Raw genomic sequence first — 19,790 nt, 5'->3', positions numbered from 1 at the left:
GCTGGGGAACAGTCCCCCCTGGCATAGCCTCTGCCCCAGCCTCACCTCTGGGGCCTTCCTCCGCAGGCCAAGGTGGTCCCCAACAACGACAAGAAGCGGACGTACTCGGTGACCTACGTGCCCAAGGTGGCTGGGCTGCACAAGGTGAGCTGCCCGCCCGGCTGGAGCCCCCAGCTGGTGCTGCGGGACGGGGAAGGGCTGGTACCGCTGGCTGGGCCCTGTCGGCCCCTCTGTCCAGGGCCACACAGCTGCTGTGTGAGGGTTGGGGGGGGCTCCCCATGTCCCGGGGGGTGTAACGATGCGGCCTCTGGCGGGACCCAACGGAGAGTGCCAATTCAGGACAAATTGCTTCAAGCAGGGCAGTTACAGCCCCGGACTGGTGGGTCTCCACCTCTAAGGCACCAAACCAGCCAGACAGAGAGGACGTCAGTCTCACCCCACCGGCTAACCACAAGTCACACAAGCAATTTCCTTAGACACTCCAGTTCCCCAGTATCACCACCAGGGCCACTCGTTATGGGGACGACTGGTTATGAAAACCAAGACCCCAGTGAAAGGAAAACGGTTCTCCCGATCCCAAAGGACCAAGCCCCAGACCCAGGTCAATATACAAATCAGATCTTACCCACAAATCCCGCTGTTGCCAATCCTTTAGCATCTAAAATCTAAAGGTTTATTCATAAAAGGAAAAAAGATAGAGATGAGAGCTAGGATGGGTGAGATGGAATCAATGACAGCCAGTGATGGCCAAGTTCTTGGTTCAGGCTTGCAGCAGTGATGGAATAAACGGCAGGTTCAAATCCAGTCTCTGGAGAACGTCCCCAGCTGGGATGGGTCGTTCAGTCCTTGGTTCAGAGCTTCAGTTTGTAGCAAGGTCCCTCCAGAGGCAGGAAGCAGGACTGAAGACCACGTGGAGATGAGGCAGCTGCCTTTTATCGTCTCCTCCAGGTGGCAGGTCCCCTCACAGCACCAAGATGGCGTTTGGAGTCACGTGGGCAAGTCACATGTCCCTGCATGACTCAGCTCTCTACAGGCCGACGCCATTGTTTACATGTTCGAATCATAGAATATCAGGGTTGGAAGAGACCTCAGGAGGTCATCTAGTCCAACCCCCTGCTCAAAGCAGGACCAATCCCCAACTAAATCATCCCAGCCAGGGCTTTGTCAAGCCTGACCTTAAAAACCTCAAAGGAAGGAGATTCCACCACCTCCCTAGGTAACCCATTCTGGTGCTTCACCACCCTCCTAGTGAAAAAGTTTTTCCTAATATCCAACCTAAACCTCCCCCACTACAACTTGAGACCATTGCTCCTCGTTCTGTCATCTGCCACCACTGAGACCAGCCGAGCTCCATCCTCTTTGGACCCCCCTTCAGTAGGCTGCTGTCAAATCCCCCCTACTTAGTTTGAAGGCTCCCAGGAGAACTCGGATGTGGATCGGCTTCTCCCAAGGTCCACTGTCAGTTAAGTGTTTCTTGACTGGGCACTTACTGAGAATAGTCCCTTCTCAAGAAGCTGACCAAATGCTTCCCTGAGGCTACTTAGAATCAAGCACATTGAGGTACAGGTACATAGCCAATGTTCATCACTTCAACCACAACGATGATACACCCATACAGACAGCATAATCCTACCCAGCCAATCCTAACCTGTCCATGACACCTCACACCACAACCTCTGTACAATATTTTCTGCAAATATATATATGATCTACCCGGTCATAGGTTATGTCAGTCACAGGGGGCTGTTGGATTGCTGGATGCGGGGTTCTCCTGCCCTCGCTGCCGTGTCCCCCCCCAGAGGTGGCCGCATTCAGGAGCGTTCAGGCCGCGAAGTGCTCTAGCAGGTCACAAGCCCTATGCAAACAGAAGCCCAGCCCCCTCCTGGCCAGGGGGCTCTGCCGCCACCCCAGTGCCCCCCTGGCTGCGGCTGACCCCTCGCCCGCTCCCTGGGGCCCGGGCAGGTATTCACCCAGCGCTCTCTTGGCCCAGGTCACGGTGCTGTTTGCCGGGCAGAACATCGACAAGAGCCCCTTCAATGTCCATGTGGGCATGGCGCTGGGCGATGCCAACAAGGTGACCGCGCGGGGGCCCGGCCTGGAGCCCGTGGGAAACGTGGCCAACAAGCCCACCTACTTCGACATCTACACAGCAGGTAGGGGTGTGGGGCGGAGGCCAGGGCCTGGGGGGGCTGGGGGAGCCCTGCCAGGGTCTGGCACTCACGCTGTCTGTCTGTGCCAGGTGCGGGCACGGGCGACGTGGGCGTGGTCATCGTGGACCCGCAGGGCCGGCGCGACACCGTGGAGGTGGTGCTGGAGGACAAAGGTGACAGCACCTTCCGCTGCACCTACCGGCCCATGCTGGAGGGACCCCACACCATCTGCGTCACCTTCGCCGGCACCCAGATCCCCCGGAGCCCCTTCGCCGTCAACATCTCCGAAGGTGAGAGCCTGCCCCGTGCCCCCTCGCTGGTGCCCACCCTCCATGCCAGCCCCACAGCCCACCAGGAGGTGCTGGCTGACCCCTCCCCGAACAGCCAGTGGGGCTGGGGGATCCCTGATGCCAGGACTGGGAGCGGGGCACAGAGGCGACCCTGGTCAGAGAGCAGGGTGGTAGGGAACAGTCAGCATGGATTCACCAAGGGCAAGTCATGCCTGACTAATCTAATTGCCTTCTATGAGGAGATAACTGGCTCTGTGGATGAGGGGAAAGTGATGGACATGTTGTTCCTTGATTTTAGCAAAGCTTTTGACACGGTCTCCCACAGTATTCTTGCCAGCAAGTTAAAGAAGTATGGGTTCGATGAATGGACTATAAGGTGGATAGAAAGCTGGCTAGATTGTTGGGCTCAACGGGTAGTGATCAATGGCTCCAGGTCTAGTTGGCAGCCGGTATTAAGTGGAGTGCCCCAAGGGTCGGTCCTGGGGCCGGTTTTGTTCAATATCTTCATAAATGATCTGGAGGATGGTGTGGATTGCACCCTCAGCAAGTTTGCAGATGACACTAAACTGGGAGGAGAGGTAGATACGCTGGAGGGTAGGGATAGGATAGAGAGGGCCCTAGACAAATTGGAGGATTGGGCCAAAAGAAATCTGATGAGGTTCAACAAAGACAAGTGCAGAGTCCTGCACTTAGGACGGAAGAACCCAATGCACCGCTACAGACTAGGGACCGAATGGCTCGGCAGCAGTTCTGCAGAAAAGGACCTAGGGGTTACAGTGGATGAGAAGCTGGATATGAGTCAACAGCGTGCCCTTGTTGCCAAGAAGGCCAATGGCATTTTGGGATGTATACGTAGGGGCATTGCCAGCAGATCGAGGGACGTGATCGTTCCCCTCTATTCGACATTGGTGAGGCCTCATCTGGAGTACTGTGTCCAGTTTTGGGCCCCACACTACAAGAAGGATGTGGAAAAACTGGAAAGAGTCCAGCGGAGGGCAACAAAAATGATTAGGGGACTGGAATACATGACTTATGGGGAGAGGCTGAGGGAACTGGGATTGTTTAGTGTGCGGAAGAGAAGAATGAGGGGGGATTTGATAGCTGCTTTCAACTACCTGAAAGGGGGTTCCAAAGGGGATGGCACTAGACTGTTCTCAGTGGTAGCAGATGACAGAACGAGGAGTAATGGTCTCAAGTTGCAGTGGGGGAGATTTAGGTTGGATATTAGGAAAAACTTTTTCACTAGGAGGGTGGTGAAACACTGGAATGCGTTACCTAGGGAGGTGGTGGAATCTCCTTCCTTAGTTATTTTTAAGGTCAGGCTTGACAAAGCCCTGGCTGGGATGATTTAGTTGGGGATTGGTCCTGCTTTGAGCGGGGGGTTGGACTAGATGACCTCCAGAGGTCTCTCCCAACCCTGATCTTCTATGATTCTGTGGCAGCCTCTGCCTCTGCTGGGTGCTCTGCAGCACTCTGCCCCGGACAGCCTCTGCCCCACGGGGTTGCTGTGCCCTGTCTGCTGCAGCCCGTGGGAAGGGGGACTCTTAACACCCCCCCACACCACAGTGGTGGTGCTGATCCCCCTGCTGACCAGGAGACACCTGTCCCTGGTATGCGGCGCCCGGGGCTGCTCTGTGACCCGGAAGCCCCAGGCGACCTCTCCATCCCGCCAGCCCCAGCCCCACCACGCAAACAGGAATCCCTGACTCACCGTGGCTTCCTCCCGCTGCTGGGCTGCCCTGAGATGGCTTCCCCCGCCCCGTTCACACTCAGCCCCACCCGTGGGGGAGCCAGGCCCCTGACGGTGCCCCCCAGGTCCCAGGCAGACCAGCTCCAGCTCCGCAGGCCAGGAGGGTCCAACAGCTCCTGGCCGGCTGGATGCCCGCACAACGAGGGTTGTGCGGCACAGTGCCTCCCCCAGGAGGAAGGCAGCGAGCCAGGGGTTTGGTCTCTGGGACACTGGCAGGAGTGGGGGGAATGGTGCTGCCGGGCTGGGGCCAGTGGGGTGGGCCTGCTAGGTCCCCTCTAGCCCATGCCCCGGGCCCTGTGCTGCGCCCCCCTATCGCCAGTGGTCTACATATAACAGCCCCAGATATTCCTTAGCTCGCCAGGGGTGTGGTGGGGGGCTCCATTCTTCAGATGGGTAAACTGAGGCACAGGGCAAGCCGGGGTTAGGATGCCCTTGCAGCCTGCTGGGAGCTGCCACCGCTCCCATTGCTCAGTGCCCCTCATTACTGCTAGCCCTGCCCCTCCATTTCTTCCCCCAGCTCTGTGCCTCTCCACCCACCTGTGACGTTATTGACATGAACTGGGACCGTATAGATCATCGTTGCAACCAAGGTCCTGTAGTGGCACCAAATCTTCTATAAAGGGGGTCAAATAAGGTGTCTAAGACAAGGTTAGGGTTTGCTGCTTAGGAATATGCTCTCTGCTTGCATGTATCATTGTTGTATTTAAAGTTATAAGTATTGGCTCTCTACTGTCTGTAGTTCAAACTTGTGCTGTGCTTCTGGGGGACACCCCAGACATGTTGGTTCAGCTCTGCCTAGCTGGCCGGATGGCCCATGAAGGACCATCAGCGACACACCTGACCCACTGAGAGAAGGCAGATACACCTTGCGACTCAGCCAGGTACACAGGGACCTGCCTATGGACAGACCTCTGAGGGTTTTCCAGGCCATGTGAGGGGCAGCTTGTCTCTGGGACAAGGAAAGCAGAGACCACCTGGCAAGAGACTATAAAAAGCTGCGGCAGCTCCTCCACCTGGTCTTCAATCCTGCTTCCTGCCTCTGGAGGGACTTGGCTACACTGAAGCTCTGAACCAAGGACTGAACGACCCATCCCAGCTGGGGACGTTCTCCAGAGACTGGATTTGAACCTGCCGTTTATTCCATCACTGCCACAAGCCTGAACCAAGAACTTGGCCATCACTGGATGTGATTGATTCCATTTCACCGATTCTAGCTCTCGTCTGTATCTTTTCCTTTTATGAATAAACCTTTAGATTTTAGATTCTAAAGGATTGGCAACCGCGAGTTTTGTGGGTAAGATCTGACTTGTATATTAACCTGGGTCTGGGGCTTGGTCCTTTGGGATCGAGAGAACCGTTTTTCTTTCACTGGGGTATTGGTTTTCATAACCATTCACCCCCATAACGGGTGGCCCTGGTGGTGATACTGGGGAACTGGAATGTCTAAGGGAATTGCTTGTGTGACTTGTGGTTAGCCGGTGGGGTGAGACCGAAGTCCTCTCTGTCTGGCTGGTTTGGTGCCTTAGAGGTGGAAAAACTACCCCAGCCTGGGGCTGTAACTGCCCTGCTTGAAGCAATTTGTCCTGAATTGGCACTCTCCGTTGGGTCCCGCCAGAACCAGCATCGTTACAGTGGCGTAGTCGTGCTAGGATCCACAGAACCAGGTCAATTAAGCTTTAGTTCAGAACCCCACACTATCCAAATTTGACTTTAGGTATTGAGAGTTTGGTTGGTTAAAGAGCAGTTGCAATGGGTGAGCAAAGAGCATATGAGGGGCTTGACAAAAAAGCCCTGAAAGATTTGTGTTCAGAAAAGAGGATAAGCTTTAGAAAGAAAGCTACAAATCAAGAACTGAGAGCTCTGTTAATGGCCAGTGATCAGAAGGCAGGAGCACAGGGCTTACCTGAGAAGCAATTAGAATGCAGAAGGCAGCAAGTAATCTGCAACTTGAGCATGAACAAAAACTGGCAGATATTCGAATGAGAGCGAAGCAAGCCTTGGCCCAGCTGGAGAAAGAAGCCAAAGAAATGAATGCTGAATTCGAAAAAGAAGCTGATGAAAGGAAGAAGAAAGCTCACCAGATGCAACAGAAGACGCCCAGACTTCTGCTTCCAGTCAAAAAAGCAATGGAAGAAGAGCAGAAACTGTATCCTCTTGGAAGTCCAGTTTATAACAATGTTGGTATGTTGCATGACTCTGAGCAGTTGTCTGGGTGTAACCAAATGTACCCCAACACTGCCACCTTATACGGAAATGCTCTTACTGTGAGTTCAGTAGAGGGTGGCCCCATACATTGTGCCAATGCTCTGGATGGGAGTTGTGGTGAAAAATTCAGAGAGTGTAAAAGTCAATGGTAAAAGCTGTTTAGGGCAAATTACGGCTTCTAACATCACTCTTGTTAAAGCAGATCTAGTGAAAGAGGAAGATTACTTACCAAATCATAGTGTGAATGTTGTAGTCCTCTGTGAGTTTACTGTAAGCTGCCTTTAGCCAGAATCCACCTTGAATGGGATGGTTCTAAGCATGAAGTTATATGTATGCATCTGATGAAGTGAGCTGTAGCTCACAAAAGCTTGTGCTCAAATAAATTGGTTAGTCTCTAAGGTGCCACAAGTACTCCTTTTCTTTTTGTGAATACAGACTAACACGGCTGTTACTCTGAAACATGAAGTTATAGTTGGTATAAGGAAGTTACTGCCTAAGGATCTTTTGATTGGGGAAAATATTAAAGCTTTGTTCAGTCCAGGTAGCCAGTCACAGGAAAGGAATGATCTTAAACCTGTGTCTATCATGGGCAATGATTTGCCTGGGGCGGGTTTCTCCGAAGGTTTGTCTAAGGAAAAGAGCAGTTTGTCTGTGAATGAGGTTTCGGAATGTCTGTCTAATGTCTCAGAAGTGAATCTGGAGTTAGATAAAGAGCAGAAAGAACTCATTGGTCAGGACAATGTTTCTCAGATGAAAGTGGATGGTCAGGTGGAAGCCCTAACTGAGGAAGGAAAGGGTCGATTTTTGATGGGTGATGGATTGTTGGCTAGTACAGCTTGTAAAAGTGAACCTGGAAAAGGTAACTGTGATTTGCTGGAAGTACCTCAGAGTAGTGAAAAGAGCAGCAGGTTATCTGTTGGGAGTGGCAATGTGCCTGGTAAGGAAAGTTTGGATGAGCCTAGGCGGCCTTGTGAGCTGATGGCTTTGTCTAGTCAGCAGGGTGGGAAGGCAAGGAGAGTGGAAGATGAGTGTCCCTGGACCTTACCTGTTAGCTGGGTGGAGAATTGGGACAGTGAAGGAAACGTGTCTGTCAGGGGTATTGACTTGCCTATGGAGGGAGCTACCCCGGTCTCCAAGCAGTTGTCTGTGACCAGCCTTGTGTGCTGGGGCTAGGGGAATGAGATCCCAAGCTGGGTGTCAGGTAAAGGAGAATGTGTCTCCAGCTCTTCTTTGTCTGTGGAGCAGACAGAAGGGGCCTTTCAGCCTGTGATGGTTGAGGGTCGTGCAGTTGTCTCAGAGCTGGTTCTGGATTCAGCTAAAGCCCAGGAAGGGAAGGGTCCTAAGTTTGTGTCTGCTCGGGAGAATGGCCCTGTAACTAGGTTGCATCCAGTCAGTGTCATGGCAAAATCCCAGAGACCAGACAATTCTGGTGCTTGTATTTTGCACGTTGCTAGTGTGTGGCTGGGAAAGGGTGTCGCAGCTCTGTCTGATCAGGGTGAGATCCTAGCCAGGGCACAAGGAGAGCATGAAGGGGATTTGATTGTGTTACCTACTGAGCGTGTGGAAACCTGTAGCAAGAAGGAAAAGATTCCTGAACTTGTGTGTGGCAAAGGGAAGGAGAATGCTTCTGACCTTTTATCTAGGAAATCTGTCAGTTTGCCTGAAAGGGGATTGTGTAGGAATCCACCTGATGGGCCAGAGGTGATTCTGGATGTAAGGGAGACCCAGAAAGAGTCTGTTGTTGCTCAGGAAAGTGTTCCTCTAGAGCAAGCCCTAGGTGAAGAGGGAAAAGGCAGAATTTCTGTGAAGGATGAATTGTTGCATAGAAAAGCCCCTAGGGAAAGGAATCCTCATGGAGTCTTTGCAAGCAGTTTACAGCAACTGAAGGGTGTGAAAGTGATTTAACCAAGAAAGTTTCAGTTCCTAACAGCCGGACATTTTCTGCTGTGAATGGATCCACTGACTTTCCTGTTGAAAGATCCAGTGTGGATAGCTCTGAGAAGGTCTCAGATGGAGTGAAAGCTGTTAAGAAAGTTGAACACTCCTTTAACCAAGTGGCTAGGTTTGGCCAGCTTGTGGGGGAGACAAGGTTGTCGAGAGAGGAGTGTCTCCATGCTGATTCGGTAAGTGAACAGTCTGTGTCTCCGGTTCAGAGGGAAGACAGGGTAGCTGAGTCTGCAGAGCAGAACAGCTGGGCAGTTAATCTCTTGAGAATGCAGGGGATGGCCGGTAAACTGTCATCTCCAGGCACTTTGGATATGACTTGTAGTATCTTGGTGAACTTAACATCTAATTCCATGTGGAATCAGAGGTTGGTAATGGAAGGACCACAGAACTTTGAGTCTAGCTTGTTAGTGAAAATGGACGGTATCTCTTTAAAACAGAGTCCAGCCTTGGAATTGGTAGCAGTTTAGGATCTGAAAACTGGTGAACTGGCTCCTGTCTGGGGTAATGCAAATTACTTGGCTGGCAGGGAGAAGAAGGACTTGCTAATAGCTGGTTTCAGAGGAACAGCCGTTTCCACGGTATGCATCTGATGAAGTGAGCTGTAGCTCACGAAAGCTCATGCTCAAATAAATTGGTTAGTCTCTAAGGTGCCACAAGTCCTCCTTTTCTTTTTGCTAATAGCTGTTAGCACAGAGAGCACACCCAACCAGCCAGTGAATTCTGTTAAGCAAGAGAAATCAGGGTTTGATCCTTCAGGAGGAAAAAGAGAACTTAATTTTATAAAGGGAAGCCACAGGTTAACCCTAAAATGCCAAAACCCCAATGGTATTGAGCCAAAGGTGTGGCATGACAAACATGACTGTAGATGTCAGGTTTCAGAGTAGCAGCCGTGTTAGTCTGTATCCGCAAAAAGAAAAGGAGGACTTGTGGCACCTTAGAGACTAAAAAATTTATTTGAGCATCAGATGCATAGAATGGAACCTATAGTAAGAAGATAGATATATACATACAGATAAGTTGGAAGTTGCCATACAAACTGAGAGAGGCTAATTAGTTAAGAAGAGCTATTATCAGCAGGAGAAAAAAACTTCTGTAGTGATAATCAAGATGGCCCATTTAGACAGTTGACAAGAAGGTGTGAGGATACTTAACTTAGGGAAATAGATTCAGTATGTGTAATAAGAAAAGGAGTACTTGTGGCACCTTAGAGACTAACCAATTTATTTGAGCATGAGCTTTCGTGAGCCACAGCTCACTTCATCAGATGTTTCATCTGATGTCAACATCTGATGAAGTGAGCTGTGGCTCACGAAAGCTCATGCTCAAATAAATTGGTTAGTCTCTAAGGTGCCACAAGTACTCCTTTTCTTTTTGCGAATACAGACTAACACGGCTGTTCCTCTGAAACCTGTCAGTATGTGTAATGACCCAGCCACTTCCTGTCTTCTGACTGTAGATGGACACTTGCAATGAATTTGTTATTATTGCTCATGGTAATTTTTGAACTAATGTGTTGCTATTAACAAGAACTGTAAAAATGTACAATGTGCCTAATCTTATGAAAAAACTCTTAAACCTGCTCAGAGTGATACATAAAAACACACTTTATGTTAAAAAGGCCTTGTAATACTGATGTTTCACAGTTAGTGCCTGTAAACAGGCTTGAAACTTTTCACTGGGGAAAAGACATTCCAGACCTAATGTGCTGTATGAAAAGGGAAACTGAGGCACACTACCATATTGCTTTCACGACTAACTGCCAAGATTCCTATACTATGGACAACATTAATATCTACATTGACTATGTTAATTGGGTTCCACACATTTGCCAGAGCTTGTATGAATAAAGTATCAGAGGGGTCGCCGTGTTAGTCTGGATCTGTAAAAGTGGCAAAGAATTCTGTGGCACCTTTACAATTGACCCATTGAGAGAAGGCAGACACGCCTTGCGACTCAGCCAGGTGTGCAGGGAGCTGCCTATGGACAGACTCGGACTGTAACGCTGCTGGTTCTGGTGGGACCCAACGGAGAGTGCCAATTCAGGACAAATTGCTTCAAGCAGGGCAGTTACAGCCCCAGGCTGGGGTTTTTCCTCCTCTAAGGCAAACCAAACCAGCCAGATGGAGAGGACTTTGGTTTTACCCTGCTGGCTAACCATAAGTCACACAAGCAATTCCCTTCGACACTCCAGTTTCCCAGTATCTCCACCAGTGCCACCCGTTATGGGGGCGAATGGTTATGAAAACCACACCCCAATGAAAGAAAAACAGTTCTCTCGATCCCAAAGGACCAAGCCCCAGACCCAGGTCAATATACAAGTCAGATCTTACCCACAAATCTCGCTGTTGCCAGTCCTTTAGAATCTAAAATCTAAAGGTTTATTCATAAAAGGAAAAAAGATACAGATGAGAGCTAGAATTGGTGAAATGGAATCAATCACATCCAGTGATGGCCAAGTTCTTAGTTCAGGCTTGTGGCAGTGATGGAATAAAATGGCAGGTTCAAATCCAGTCTCTGGAGAACGTCCCCAGCTGGGATGGGTCGTTCAGTCCTTGGTTCAGAGCTTCAGTGTAGCAAAGTCCCTCCAGAGGCAGGAAGCAGGATTGAAGACAAGATGGAGGAGCTGCCGCAGCTTTTTATAGTCTCCTGCCAGGTGGTCTCTGCTTTCCTTGTCCCAGAGACAAGCTGCCCCTCACATGGCCTGGAAAACCCTCAGCGGTCTGTCCATAGGCAGGTCCCTGCGTACCTGGCTGAGTCGCAAGGTGTATCTGCCTTCTCTCAATGGGTCAGGTGTGTCGCTGATGGTCCTTCATGGGCCATCCAGCCGGCTAGGCAGAGCTGACACCAGCTTGTCTGGAGTGTCACCCAGAAGCACAGCACAAGTTTGAACTACAGACAGTAGAGAGCCAATACTTATAACTTTAAATACAACAACGATTCACACATATAGACAGCATAATCATAATCAGCAAACCCTAACCTTGTCTTAGACACCTTATTTGACCCCCTTTATAGAAGATTTGGTGCCACTACAGGACCTTGGTTGCAATGATGATCTATAGGGTCCCAGATTATGTCAATAGCGTCTCCCCACTCCCCCCCCCATCCTCCCCCTCCAGGCTAGGTCTGTCTGCCCCCTTGTGAGACAGCCCCTTGCCCTTTGCAGGCTGTGTGTGTGTGTGTGTGTGTTTAATCCTTCTCCAGCCCCTGCTGTGGGCCTACAGGCTGCCTGGCCTGGGCACAGACACCTGGGTGCCCCGGCTGCAGGGGGTCTAGGCCACCCGGGATGTGAGATCTTCCAAGTGACATGGCCGGGTGCTGGTGCACCGCACATGCCACGCAGAGGGCAAGCTGCTTCCCAGCCTCGGGCCCAGTGCAGCCCCCAGGCCCAGGCCAGCAAGCCAGCTGGGTGACCTGGGTGAGGAGCAGGGGGGTGGCAGCCGGGGCACCTCCCCACTAAGCTCTCTCTTCTCTATCCCCACAGCCTGCAACCCCAATGCCTGCCGGGCCACAGGCCGTGGCCTCCAGCCCAAGGGCGTGCGAGTCAAGGAGGTGGCTGATTTCAAGGTCTACACCAAGGGCGCTGGCAGTGGCAAGCTCAAGGTCGTGGTGAAGGGGCCGAGTGAGTGCTGGGCAGGAGGGGAAGCTGTGTGGGGCCCGGGTGGGAGGCGAGGGCCAGTGCCCTGGAGCATCACGGGAAAGATCCGTCTCTCTCTGTCAGCCTGTCCTCAGCCGGGGCAGAGCAGCACCTGGGCCAGAGTGCTGGGGAAACTGAGTCACGTGACGAGCGGGGGTGTGGGGGGGTGAGTGTCACTGCTGCCCCCTGCTGGACAGAGCATGGCACACTGGCCGGCTCTGTAGCGCAGTGTGTCTGGAGCGGAAGGCGCCAGGTTCTGCCCTACTGGCAACGGACGCGGTGGCTGGGCAGCAGTCCCGCTGCGCGCACTGCCCAGGCCGGGCGGGGTGCTCCCCGGCCTGGTTCGGCTCTCACCGCCTTGCCCCTCTCTCTGCAGAAGGCACGGAGGAGCCGGTGAAGGTGCGGGAGGCTGGCGAGGGGGTGTACGAATGTGACTACTACCCCATGGTGCCTGGCAAATACGTGGTGGCCATCTCCTGGGGTGGCTACAGCATCCCCCGCAGGTAAGGGACCGGCCTGGCGCGTGGCACTTGGGGCTGGAGCCGTGTCCGGACAAGTGCCGGAGCCTTGCACGCGCACGTGCGCGGGAGGAGGAGCTCGGAGCGCCCTGGCGGCACTGCCTGCAGATTCCTGCCCAGGGTCGTTCTGCGCTCTCGAGCCGGGGAGTGGCTGAGCCCTGTCACGCTCGTTACACTAGTGGTGTCCCGGGCGCAGAGCAGCAGCCTGGCCGCCCGGGGTCCCCTGGCTCTGACCCTCTGTCTCCTTCGCAGCCCCTTCGAGGTGCAGGTGGCGTCGGAGCCGGGCACCCAGAAAGTCAGGGCCTGGGGCCCGGGCCTGGAGACTGGCGTGGTGGGCAAATCCGCCGACTTCGTGGTGGAGGCGATTGGCACCGAAGTGGGGACCCTGGGTAAGAGGGCGGGCGGCAGGGAGGGACCTGGAGGAGTGGGCAGTGGGGCCCTCGGGGGTGGAAGGGATCTGGGGGAGCAGGAGATGGAGACCTGAGGGAAGGGAGGGATCTGGGGGAGGTGGTGGCAAAGCCCCGGGAGAAGGAAGGGATCTCAGGGAGCAGGCGGCGGGGCCCGGGGGGAAGGAGGGAGGGATATGGGGGGAGTGGGTGGCAGGACCAGGGGGGGCGAGGGGTCTGGGGGAGCGGGGCCCCGGGGGAAGGGGGGGATCTGGGGGAGCGGGCGGCGGGGCCCTGGGGGGAGGAGGGGATCTGGGGGAGCGGGCGGCGGGGCCCCGGGGGGAGGAGGGGATCTGGGGGAGCGGGTGGCAGGACCAGGGGGGGCGAGGGGTCTGGGGGAGCGGGGCCCCGGGGAGTGGGGGGGATCTGGGGGAGCGGGCGGCGGGGCCCTGGGGGGAGGAGGGGATCTGGGGGAGCGGGTGGCAGGACCAGGGGGGGCGAGGGGTCTGGGGGAGCGGGGCCCCGTGGGGAGGGGGGGATCTGGGGGAGCGGGCGGCGGGGCCCTGGGGGGAGGAGGGGATCTGGGGGAGCGGGCGGTGGGGTCCGGGGGGGAGGGGGCAAGGGGTCAGGGGGAGCGGGGTGCGTGGAAGGAATTTGCTGAGCATCCCCTCTTTGGTGGGCTTGGGCAGCCTTTGCCATCGTCCCGGGGCCTCGTGGGCTGGGTGGGGGGCGGCGGCTGCGGGGCGGGAGGGGGGCCCTGGCCCAGCCGCTGATGCTGGCCCGCGGCTCCCCCGCAGGCTTCTCCATCGAGGGCCCGTCGCAGGCGAAGATCGAGTGCGACGACAAGGGGGACGGGTCGTGCGACGTGCGCTACTGGCCCACGGAGCCCGGGGAATACGCCGTGCATGTCATCTGCGACGACGAGGACATCAAGGACAGCCCCTTCATCGCACACATCAAGCCGGCCACCAACGAGTACTTCCCAGAGAAGGTACGGCCGCCCCGGCCCTTTCTGGCCTCCCTAGCCCCTGCCCCTGCCACTTGAGCTGCAGGAGACTCTCCATTAGCTCTGTGCAGTACAGGGCCTATGACACATCAGCTGCAGTCCAACCTTTCAGCCGCCTGTCTGCTCCCCCACTCCGGCTCATCCCCTCTCCCCCTGCCTCCCCAGGCGTGGGGGTCCCCTCCCCCAGGAGCCCAGCTCGGGGTGGGTCTCAGGAGACAGGCACAGAAGGAATTTTATAAAACTTTGGCCAGATGGATGAGTCTGAAATTAACTAGGGAAACTGAGGACAGATCCTCTTGGGGGGGGGGGGGGGGGCTGGGTGGCTCTCTCAGTGGGGCGGGAAATGGGGCATAGGGCCTTTCTCCTCCAGGGGGCACTGGTTCTGATCTGGCTCCAGGGCAGGGGACTGGCTGGCCCAGTGGGGTCAGGAATGGGGTACAGGGCTTTTCCCCTCTAGGGGGCGCTGTCTCAGCACAGAGTAAAGATCATTGCCATCCAATAGTTGCATTGGGGCCTGGGTAAAATGAGTTTGGGGGGGTCCCAGCCCCGTTCCCAGGGGTCCCAGCCCCCCATGCACCCTGGCAGGGACAGGCTCTCTCCCCGCAGCACTGGCATTCGGTGGTGGGAGGCTGGGGTCCCCTCTCCCCTGGGGTGTCCCTTTGGGGCAGGGAGCTGTTGCCCGGCCCACGCAGGGCACGGCGCACCCCGCCCAGTCGTGCGTTCCTGGCGGGCTGCCTGGCTGAGGTCCCGCTCTCCCGCGGCAGGTGAAGGCCTTCGGGCCCGGCCTGGAGCCCACCGGCTGCATCGTGGACAAGCCGGCGGAGTTCACCATCGACGCGCGGGGAGCAGGGAAAGCCGAGCTCAAGATCTATGCCCAGGTAGGAGGGGCCCCAGTGGGGGTCTCAGCGCAGGGTACCTTGCTGGGGCCAGCCCTGGCAGGGCATCCGGGGCAGTGCCCCAAGGGCCAATCTCTGCTGAGGACCCAAGCATTACCCAGAGGGCAGGTTCCTCCTTGTGGGGTACACTGGGGGCATTTCCCTGCCGGCATCGGCTGCTGTTGGAGGCTAGGAGACGGGGCCAGATGGGGCCAGGGTCAGGGCTGGTCTCAGTGGTGGCAGATGACAGAACGAGGAGCAATGGTCTCAAGTTGCAGTGGGGGAGGTCTAGGTTGGACGTTAGGAAACACTTTTTCACGAGGAGGGTGGTGAAGCCCTGGAATGGGTTCCCTCGGGAGGGGGTGGGATCTCCTCCCCCCGGGATGTTCCGTTGGTGCTATTACCACGCAGTTCAGCTATCGTCCCCTCTGGGGCCTGATCCTGGGCTCCACTCAGGACTAAATCCAGAGTTGCCTCTCCTCTCGTGGGTTCCAGAACCAGCTGCTCCAAGAAGCCGTCCTTGAAAGCGTCCGGGACTTTATCTCTGCATCCCGTCCGGAGGTGACGTGGACCCAGTCAATATGGGGATAGTTGAAATCCCCCGTTATTACTGAGTTTTCTATTTTTATAGCTTCTCTAATCTCCTGAGCATTTCACAGTCACTGCACCACCCTGGTCAGGCGGTCGGTAATACATCCGCACTGCTGTACTCTGCTTATTGCAGCCTGGAATTTCTCTCCAGGCAGAGTCTATGGGACAGTTTGATTCATTTGTGATTTTTACTATGAAATGGTAAAATCTTTACTGTAAAATCAGTTGGGCCCACGGCGCGAAGCAGCAGGCAGGCGGGATACCGGGCCAGATGGGCCCACGGCGCGAAGCAGCAGGCAGGCGGGATACCGGGCCAGATGGGCCCACGGCACGAAGCATCAGGCAGGCGAGATACCGGGCCAGATGGGCCCACGGCGCGAAGCAGCAGGCAGGCGGGATACCGGGCCAGATGGGCCCACGGCGCGAAGCAGCAGGCAGGCGGGATACCGGGCCAGATGGGCCCATGGTGTGAAGCAGCAGGCAGGCGGGATACCGGGCCAGATGGGCCCATGATCTGATCTGAGTTAGACCGGCTATAAATCCAGTCCAAAGTGAGGAATCCCCCGGAGCACGTGGCACTAGTGGGGTACCAGCCAAAGCCCCATCCTATGCAGTACCAGGTTCCACAGGGGGAACTGGAGGATCCTCCAGGGAGCAGGAGGGGTGGCTCTCTCTGGCCCGCACACAGCCTGGGGCGGGGGTGACCTTTGCCCTCTGGTGCCTGCCTTGCGGCTGAGCTCCCAGTTGTGCCCACAGGATGCTGAGGGCTTCCCCATTGACATCAAGATCAAGGACAACGGTGACAACACCTTCCACTGCGTCTACGTGCCCACCAAGCCCATCAAACACACCATCATCATCTCCTGGGGCGGGGTGAACATCCCCAAGAGCCCCTTCCGGGTGAGTGACCCTGCCTCTTGCTGGCCCTCCGGTGGGGGACTGAGCGGGCACCGGTGCCCGCCGGCTAGGCACCCTGCCAAGCTCCCAGAGGAGCGACGAGGCAATGGCAGGGCGCTGAGGGGGCTCCGGATTCAGGGGGATCCCAGCCCTCCACTTGGCTTGGAAACATCCCCTTCCCGGCGGTGTCCCAAAGGAGCTGGCCCGGGCGTCCTGCCCAGCCCGCCAAGGATGGAGCGGCCCCCTGTGGGTGTGGGGCGGGGGGCTGGGCCCCGCGGCTAGCCAGGGCCCATGGACACGGTGCGTTGCTCCCGGCAGGTGACCGTGGGTGAGGGCAGCCACCCGGAGAAGGTGAAGGTGTACGGCCCCGGCGTGGAGAAAACGGGGCTCAAAGCCAACGAACCCACCTACTTCACTGTGGACTGCAGCGAGGCCGGGCAAGGTAGGGCCGGCCGAGGGGCCGTGGGGCGTCCCTGCTCCTCCATGCCCTCTGCTGGGTGGCACGCGGCCCCATGGGACTCTAGCTGTGCTCAGGGCACCGCTGTCAGGGCTGCCGTCTGATAGCTTTTGGGGGTTCACGTGTGTAGCGAGCGTGATGGGTCTCAGCCCGATCTCTAGTGGGATGGGCACACCACTATTGCAAACGCCACCATGTTTGTGGGGCCTGGACTGGCCAGCTTGGCTGCGGGTCCGCGGGCTACATGGGGCATGAAGAGCAAGCTGCCCCTTGGCCTCAAAGAGTCTCTCGGGGCAGGCCTAGGGAGTGATGGGGGCTGCTTGTGTCCTCCAGCCTCCCCGCCCTTACCCAGGGCTAGAAAGCAAGTCCCCCCCTGTTACTCGGCCCCCACTGTGTGCCAGCCCCCCTGCCCCTGGGGCTCAGCCAGTCCAGCCCCCCATGACCAGCGCCCTGCGTGCCAGCCCCCGCAGCGGCTTGGCTAGCTCCCCGGTGATGGGGGCTGCCTCGGCTTTTGTTGCAGGGGATGTGAGCATTGGGATCAAGTGCGCCCCAGGTGTGGTGGGACCAGTGGAGGCTGACATCGAATTTGACATCATCAAGAATGACAACGACACATTCACAGTGAAGTACACGCCGCCAGGCGCCGGGCGTTACACCATCATGGTGCTCTTCGCCAACCAGGTATGGACTGGCGCCGGGCATTACACCATCATGGTGCTCTTCGCCAACCAGGTATGGACTGGCGCCGGGCATTTCGCCATAATGGTGCTCTTCGCCAGCTGGGTATGGCCTGGCGCCAGGCATTTCGCCATAATGGTGCTCTTCGCCAGCTGGGTATGGCCTGGCACCAGGTATTACACCATTGTGGTGCTCTTCGCCAGCCGGGTGTGGGACTGATGCTGGGCCCAGGGCAGAGGAATGGCGCATGGGGCCATCTCATCTCAGGGGGGCTCAGACCAGCGTCAAAGCCACCGTTTTCCCCAGGTGCCCCCCCCTTGGGGGGCATCTCAAGGGGCTCTGTAGGGGGCTCCCTGTGACCTCTCACCCTGGCACTGGGGATACTGGGAGGGACCTGCCATTGGCTGCCCCCCTGAGCCGGCGGGGGTGGGGGCTGGGCTGGGCTGGGCATGCTGCTGTCCCAGGCTAAGGAGGAGGCCCCTGGGGGAGAGTGATGGGAGCCCTGTGGCCAGCGCAGACCCCATGCCTGGGGGCGTCTGTGCTGCTGGAGGGGCCTGGCCGGGGCAGCTCTCGGACCCATGGCTGCGAATTCACGTCCCCACTGGTGGATCCAGCCCACCCGCCCAGCTGCCGTGTTCCACCCCAGAGGGGGCAGCATGTTGGAGCCGGCTGGGCGATTGCCGGGTAGGCGGGGGGCTCCAGGAGGAGAAGCAGGAGGGTCTCCCCCTGTCTGGCCCTCCATGGGATCCTGGCCCCCCAGCCTCAGGTTCCAGCCAGCAGGACTTCTCTCACCCCTCTCTTTCCTGTGCCCCCCAGGAAATCCCCACCAGCCCCTTCCGCATCAAGGTGGACCCGTCCCACGACGCCAGCAAGGTGAAGGCTGAGGGGCCCGGGCTCAGCAGGACAGGTGAGGGGGTGTCCATGGGCTAGGAGGCTGCAGTGCCCCCACCCCCCGGGTCAGGGGATGGGCCCCCCCCCAGGCTGGCAGTCCCCCCTGAGCAGTATGGGGCCTGCACAGCACCCGGATGGGAGACCTCTGAAGAGAACTTGGGGTGCTTGCAGGGACAGGGTGGAGCAGGGCGGGGCTCGGCGGGGGGCGCTGTGTGGGGGGGAGCGGGGCAGGGGCTCGGCGGGGGGCACTCTGCCAGGCAGTCAGTGCCAGCCCCGATGCCTTGCATGGCACCAGGGGGCGCTGTGTGGCGGGTGGGTGCAGGGCGCCCGGGGGAAGCTGGGCTGGCAGGATGCTGACCCGGCGCCTCGATCCCCTTCCCACCAGGAGTGGAGGTCGGGAAACCCACCCACTTCACCGTGTTCACCAAGGGCGCCGGCAAGGCCAAGCTGGACGTGCAGTTCGCTGGGGCGGCCAAGGGCCCAGCCGTGCGGGACTTCGAGATCATCGATAACCACGACTACTCCTACACCGTCAAGTACACCGCCGTCCAGCAGGTGAGGGGCCGGGGCGCGCGCCAGCTGGGCATCGCCCCCTTCCAGGGCTGGGCATCGCCCTCCCCCGCCCACACACCAGCCAGGCATCACCCCCTTCCAGGGCCGGGCATCACGCCCACACGCCTGCACGAGCCAGACACCGTCCCCCTACGAGAGCTGGGCATCATCCCCCCTGCACACACACACCTAGACGGGCATCGCCCCCTACTACAGCCAGGCATCACCCTCCCCGCACATGCAGAAGCCAGGCATCGCACACACCCCACCCCATCCCCAGCCGAGCATCGTTCCCCACACGCTCAGCAACCGGAGATCGTCCCCCCCTTCCCCCTGCACACCCACAGCTGGGCTTTGCGGCTCCCTGCCGGGCATCGCCCCCTGTCCGTTCCCTGACTCGGTTGCTCTCCCCGCGCAGGGCAATCTGGCTGTGACGGTGACGTACGGGGGGGACCCCGTGCCCAAGAGCCCCTTCACCGTCAGCGTGGCGCCTCCCCTGGATCTCAGCAAGGTCAAAGTGCAGGGACTCAACAACAGTGAGTGGGGGCAGGGCCGCGCCCAGAGACCCGGGGGATGGGCTGGAGGGGCTGGAAAATGCCAGGGTGATGGTTCAATGGGGTGCAGGAGGAGTGGGCGGAGATGGAGGTGGCACTGCGATGTGTGGCAGGCGAGTGGGTGGATGGCACTGTGGGGCATGGCGGGCGAGGGGCTGGCACCGTGGGGTGTGGTGGGCAAAGGGGTGTCACTGTGGGGCACAGCAGGCGAGGGGCTGGCATGGTGGGGTGCCAAGGGGGGGCACCATGGGGCTCGGTGGGAGAGGTGCTCGCACTGTGGGGCACGGCGGGCGAGGGGCTGGCATGGTGGGGTGCCAAGGGGGGCACCATGGGGCTCGGTGGGAGAGGTGCTCGCACTGTGGGGCACGGCGGGCGAGGGGCTGGCATGGTGGGGTGCCAAGGGGGG

At 57.5% G+C, this 19,790-nt stretch overlaps 1 protein-coding gene across 5 annotated transcripts in view; it reads left to right on the top strand.

Annotated features, from left to right (window-relative positions):
* The window catches only part of FLNC (filamin C), a 58,072-nt gene that overhangs the window by 15,908 nt on the left and 22,374 nt on the right, over window positions 1–19,790 (top strand). For all 5 annotated transcript variants that reach the window (XM_075124593.1, XM_075124591.1, XM_075124592.1 and 2 more), the window contains exons 6-19: window positions 67–144; window positions 1,991–2,153; window positions 2,240–2,440; window positions 11,827–11,964; window positions 12,356–12,482; window positions 12,750–12,886; window positions 13,681–13,874; window positions 14,654–14,767; window positions 16,112–16,255; window positions 16,571–16,694; window positions 17,230–17,390; window positions 18,204–18,294; window positions 18,664–18,833; window positions 19,249–19,366. In XM_075124593.1, coding sequence (XP_074980694.1) covers window positions 67–144; window positions 1,991–2,153; window positions 2,240–2,440; window positions 11,827–11,964; window positions 12,356–12,482; window positions 12,750–12,886; window positions 13,681–13,874; window positions 14,654–14,767; window positions 16,112–16,255; window positions 16,571–16,694; window positions 17,230–17,390; window positions 18,204–18,294; window positions 18,664–18,833; window positions 19,249–19,366 — 1,960 coding nt within the window. The remainder of the gene's footprint in view (window positions 1–66; window positions 145–1,990; window positions 2,154–2,239; window positions 2,441–11,826; window positions 11,965–12,355; window positions 12,483–12,749; window positions 12,887–13,680; window positions 13,875–14,653; window positions 14,768–16,111; window positions 16,256–16,570; window positions 16,695–17,229; window positions 17,391–18,203; window positions 18,295–18,663; window positions 18,834–19,248; window positions 19,367–19,790) is intronic.

Source organism: Caretta caretta, chromosome 1 (assembly GCF_965140235.1).
Source record: "Caretta caretta isolate rCarCar2 chromosome 1, rCarCar1.hap1, whole genome shotgun sequence".
Taxonomy (NCBI): domain Eukaryota; kingdom Metazoa; phylum Chordata; order Testudines; family Cheloniidae; genus Caretta; species Caretta caretta.
Note: the sequence above shows the minus strand (reverse complement) of the source record. Positions and strands in the feature narration are given on the sequence as shown.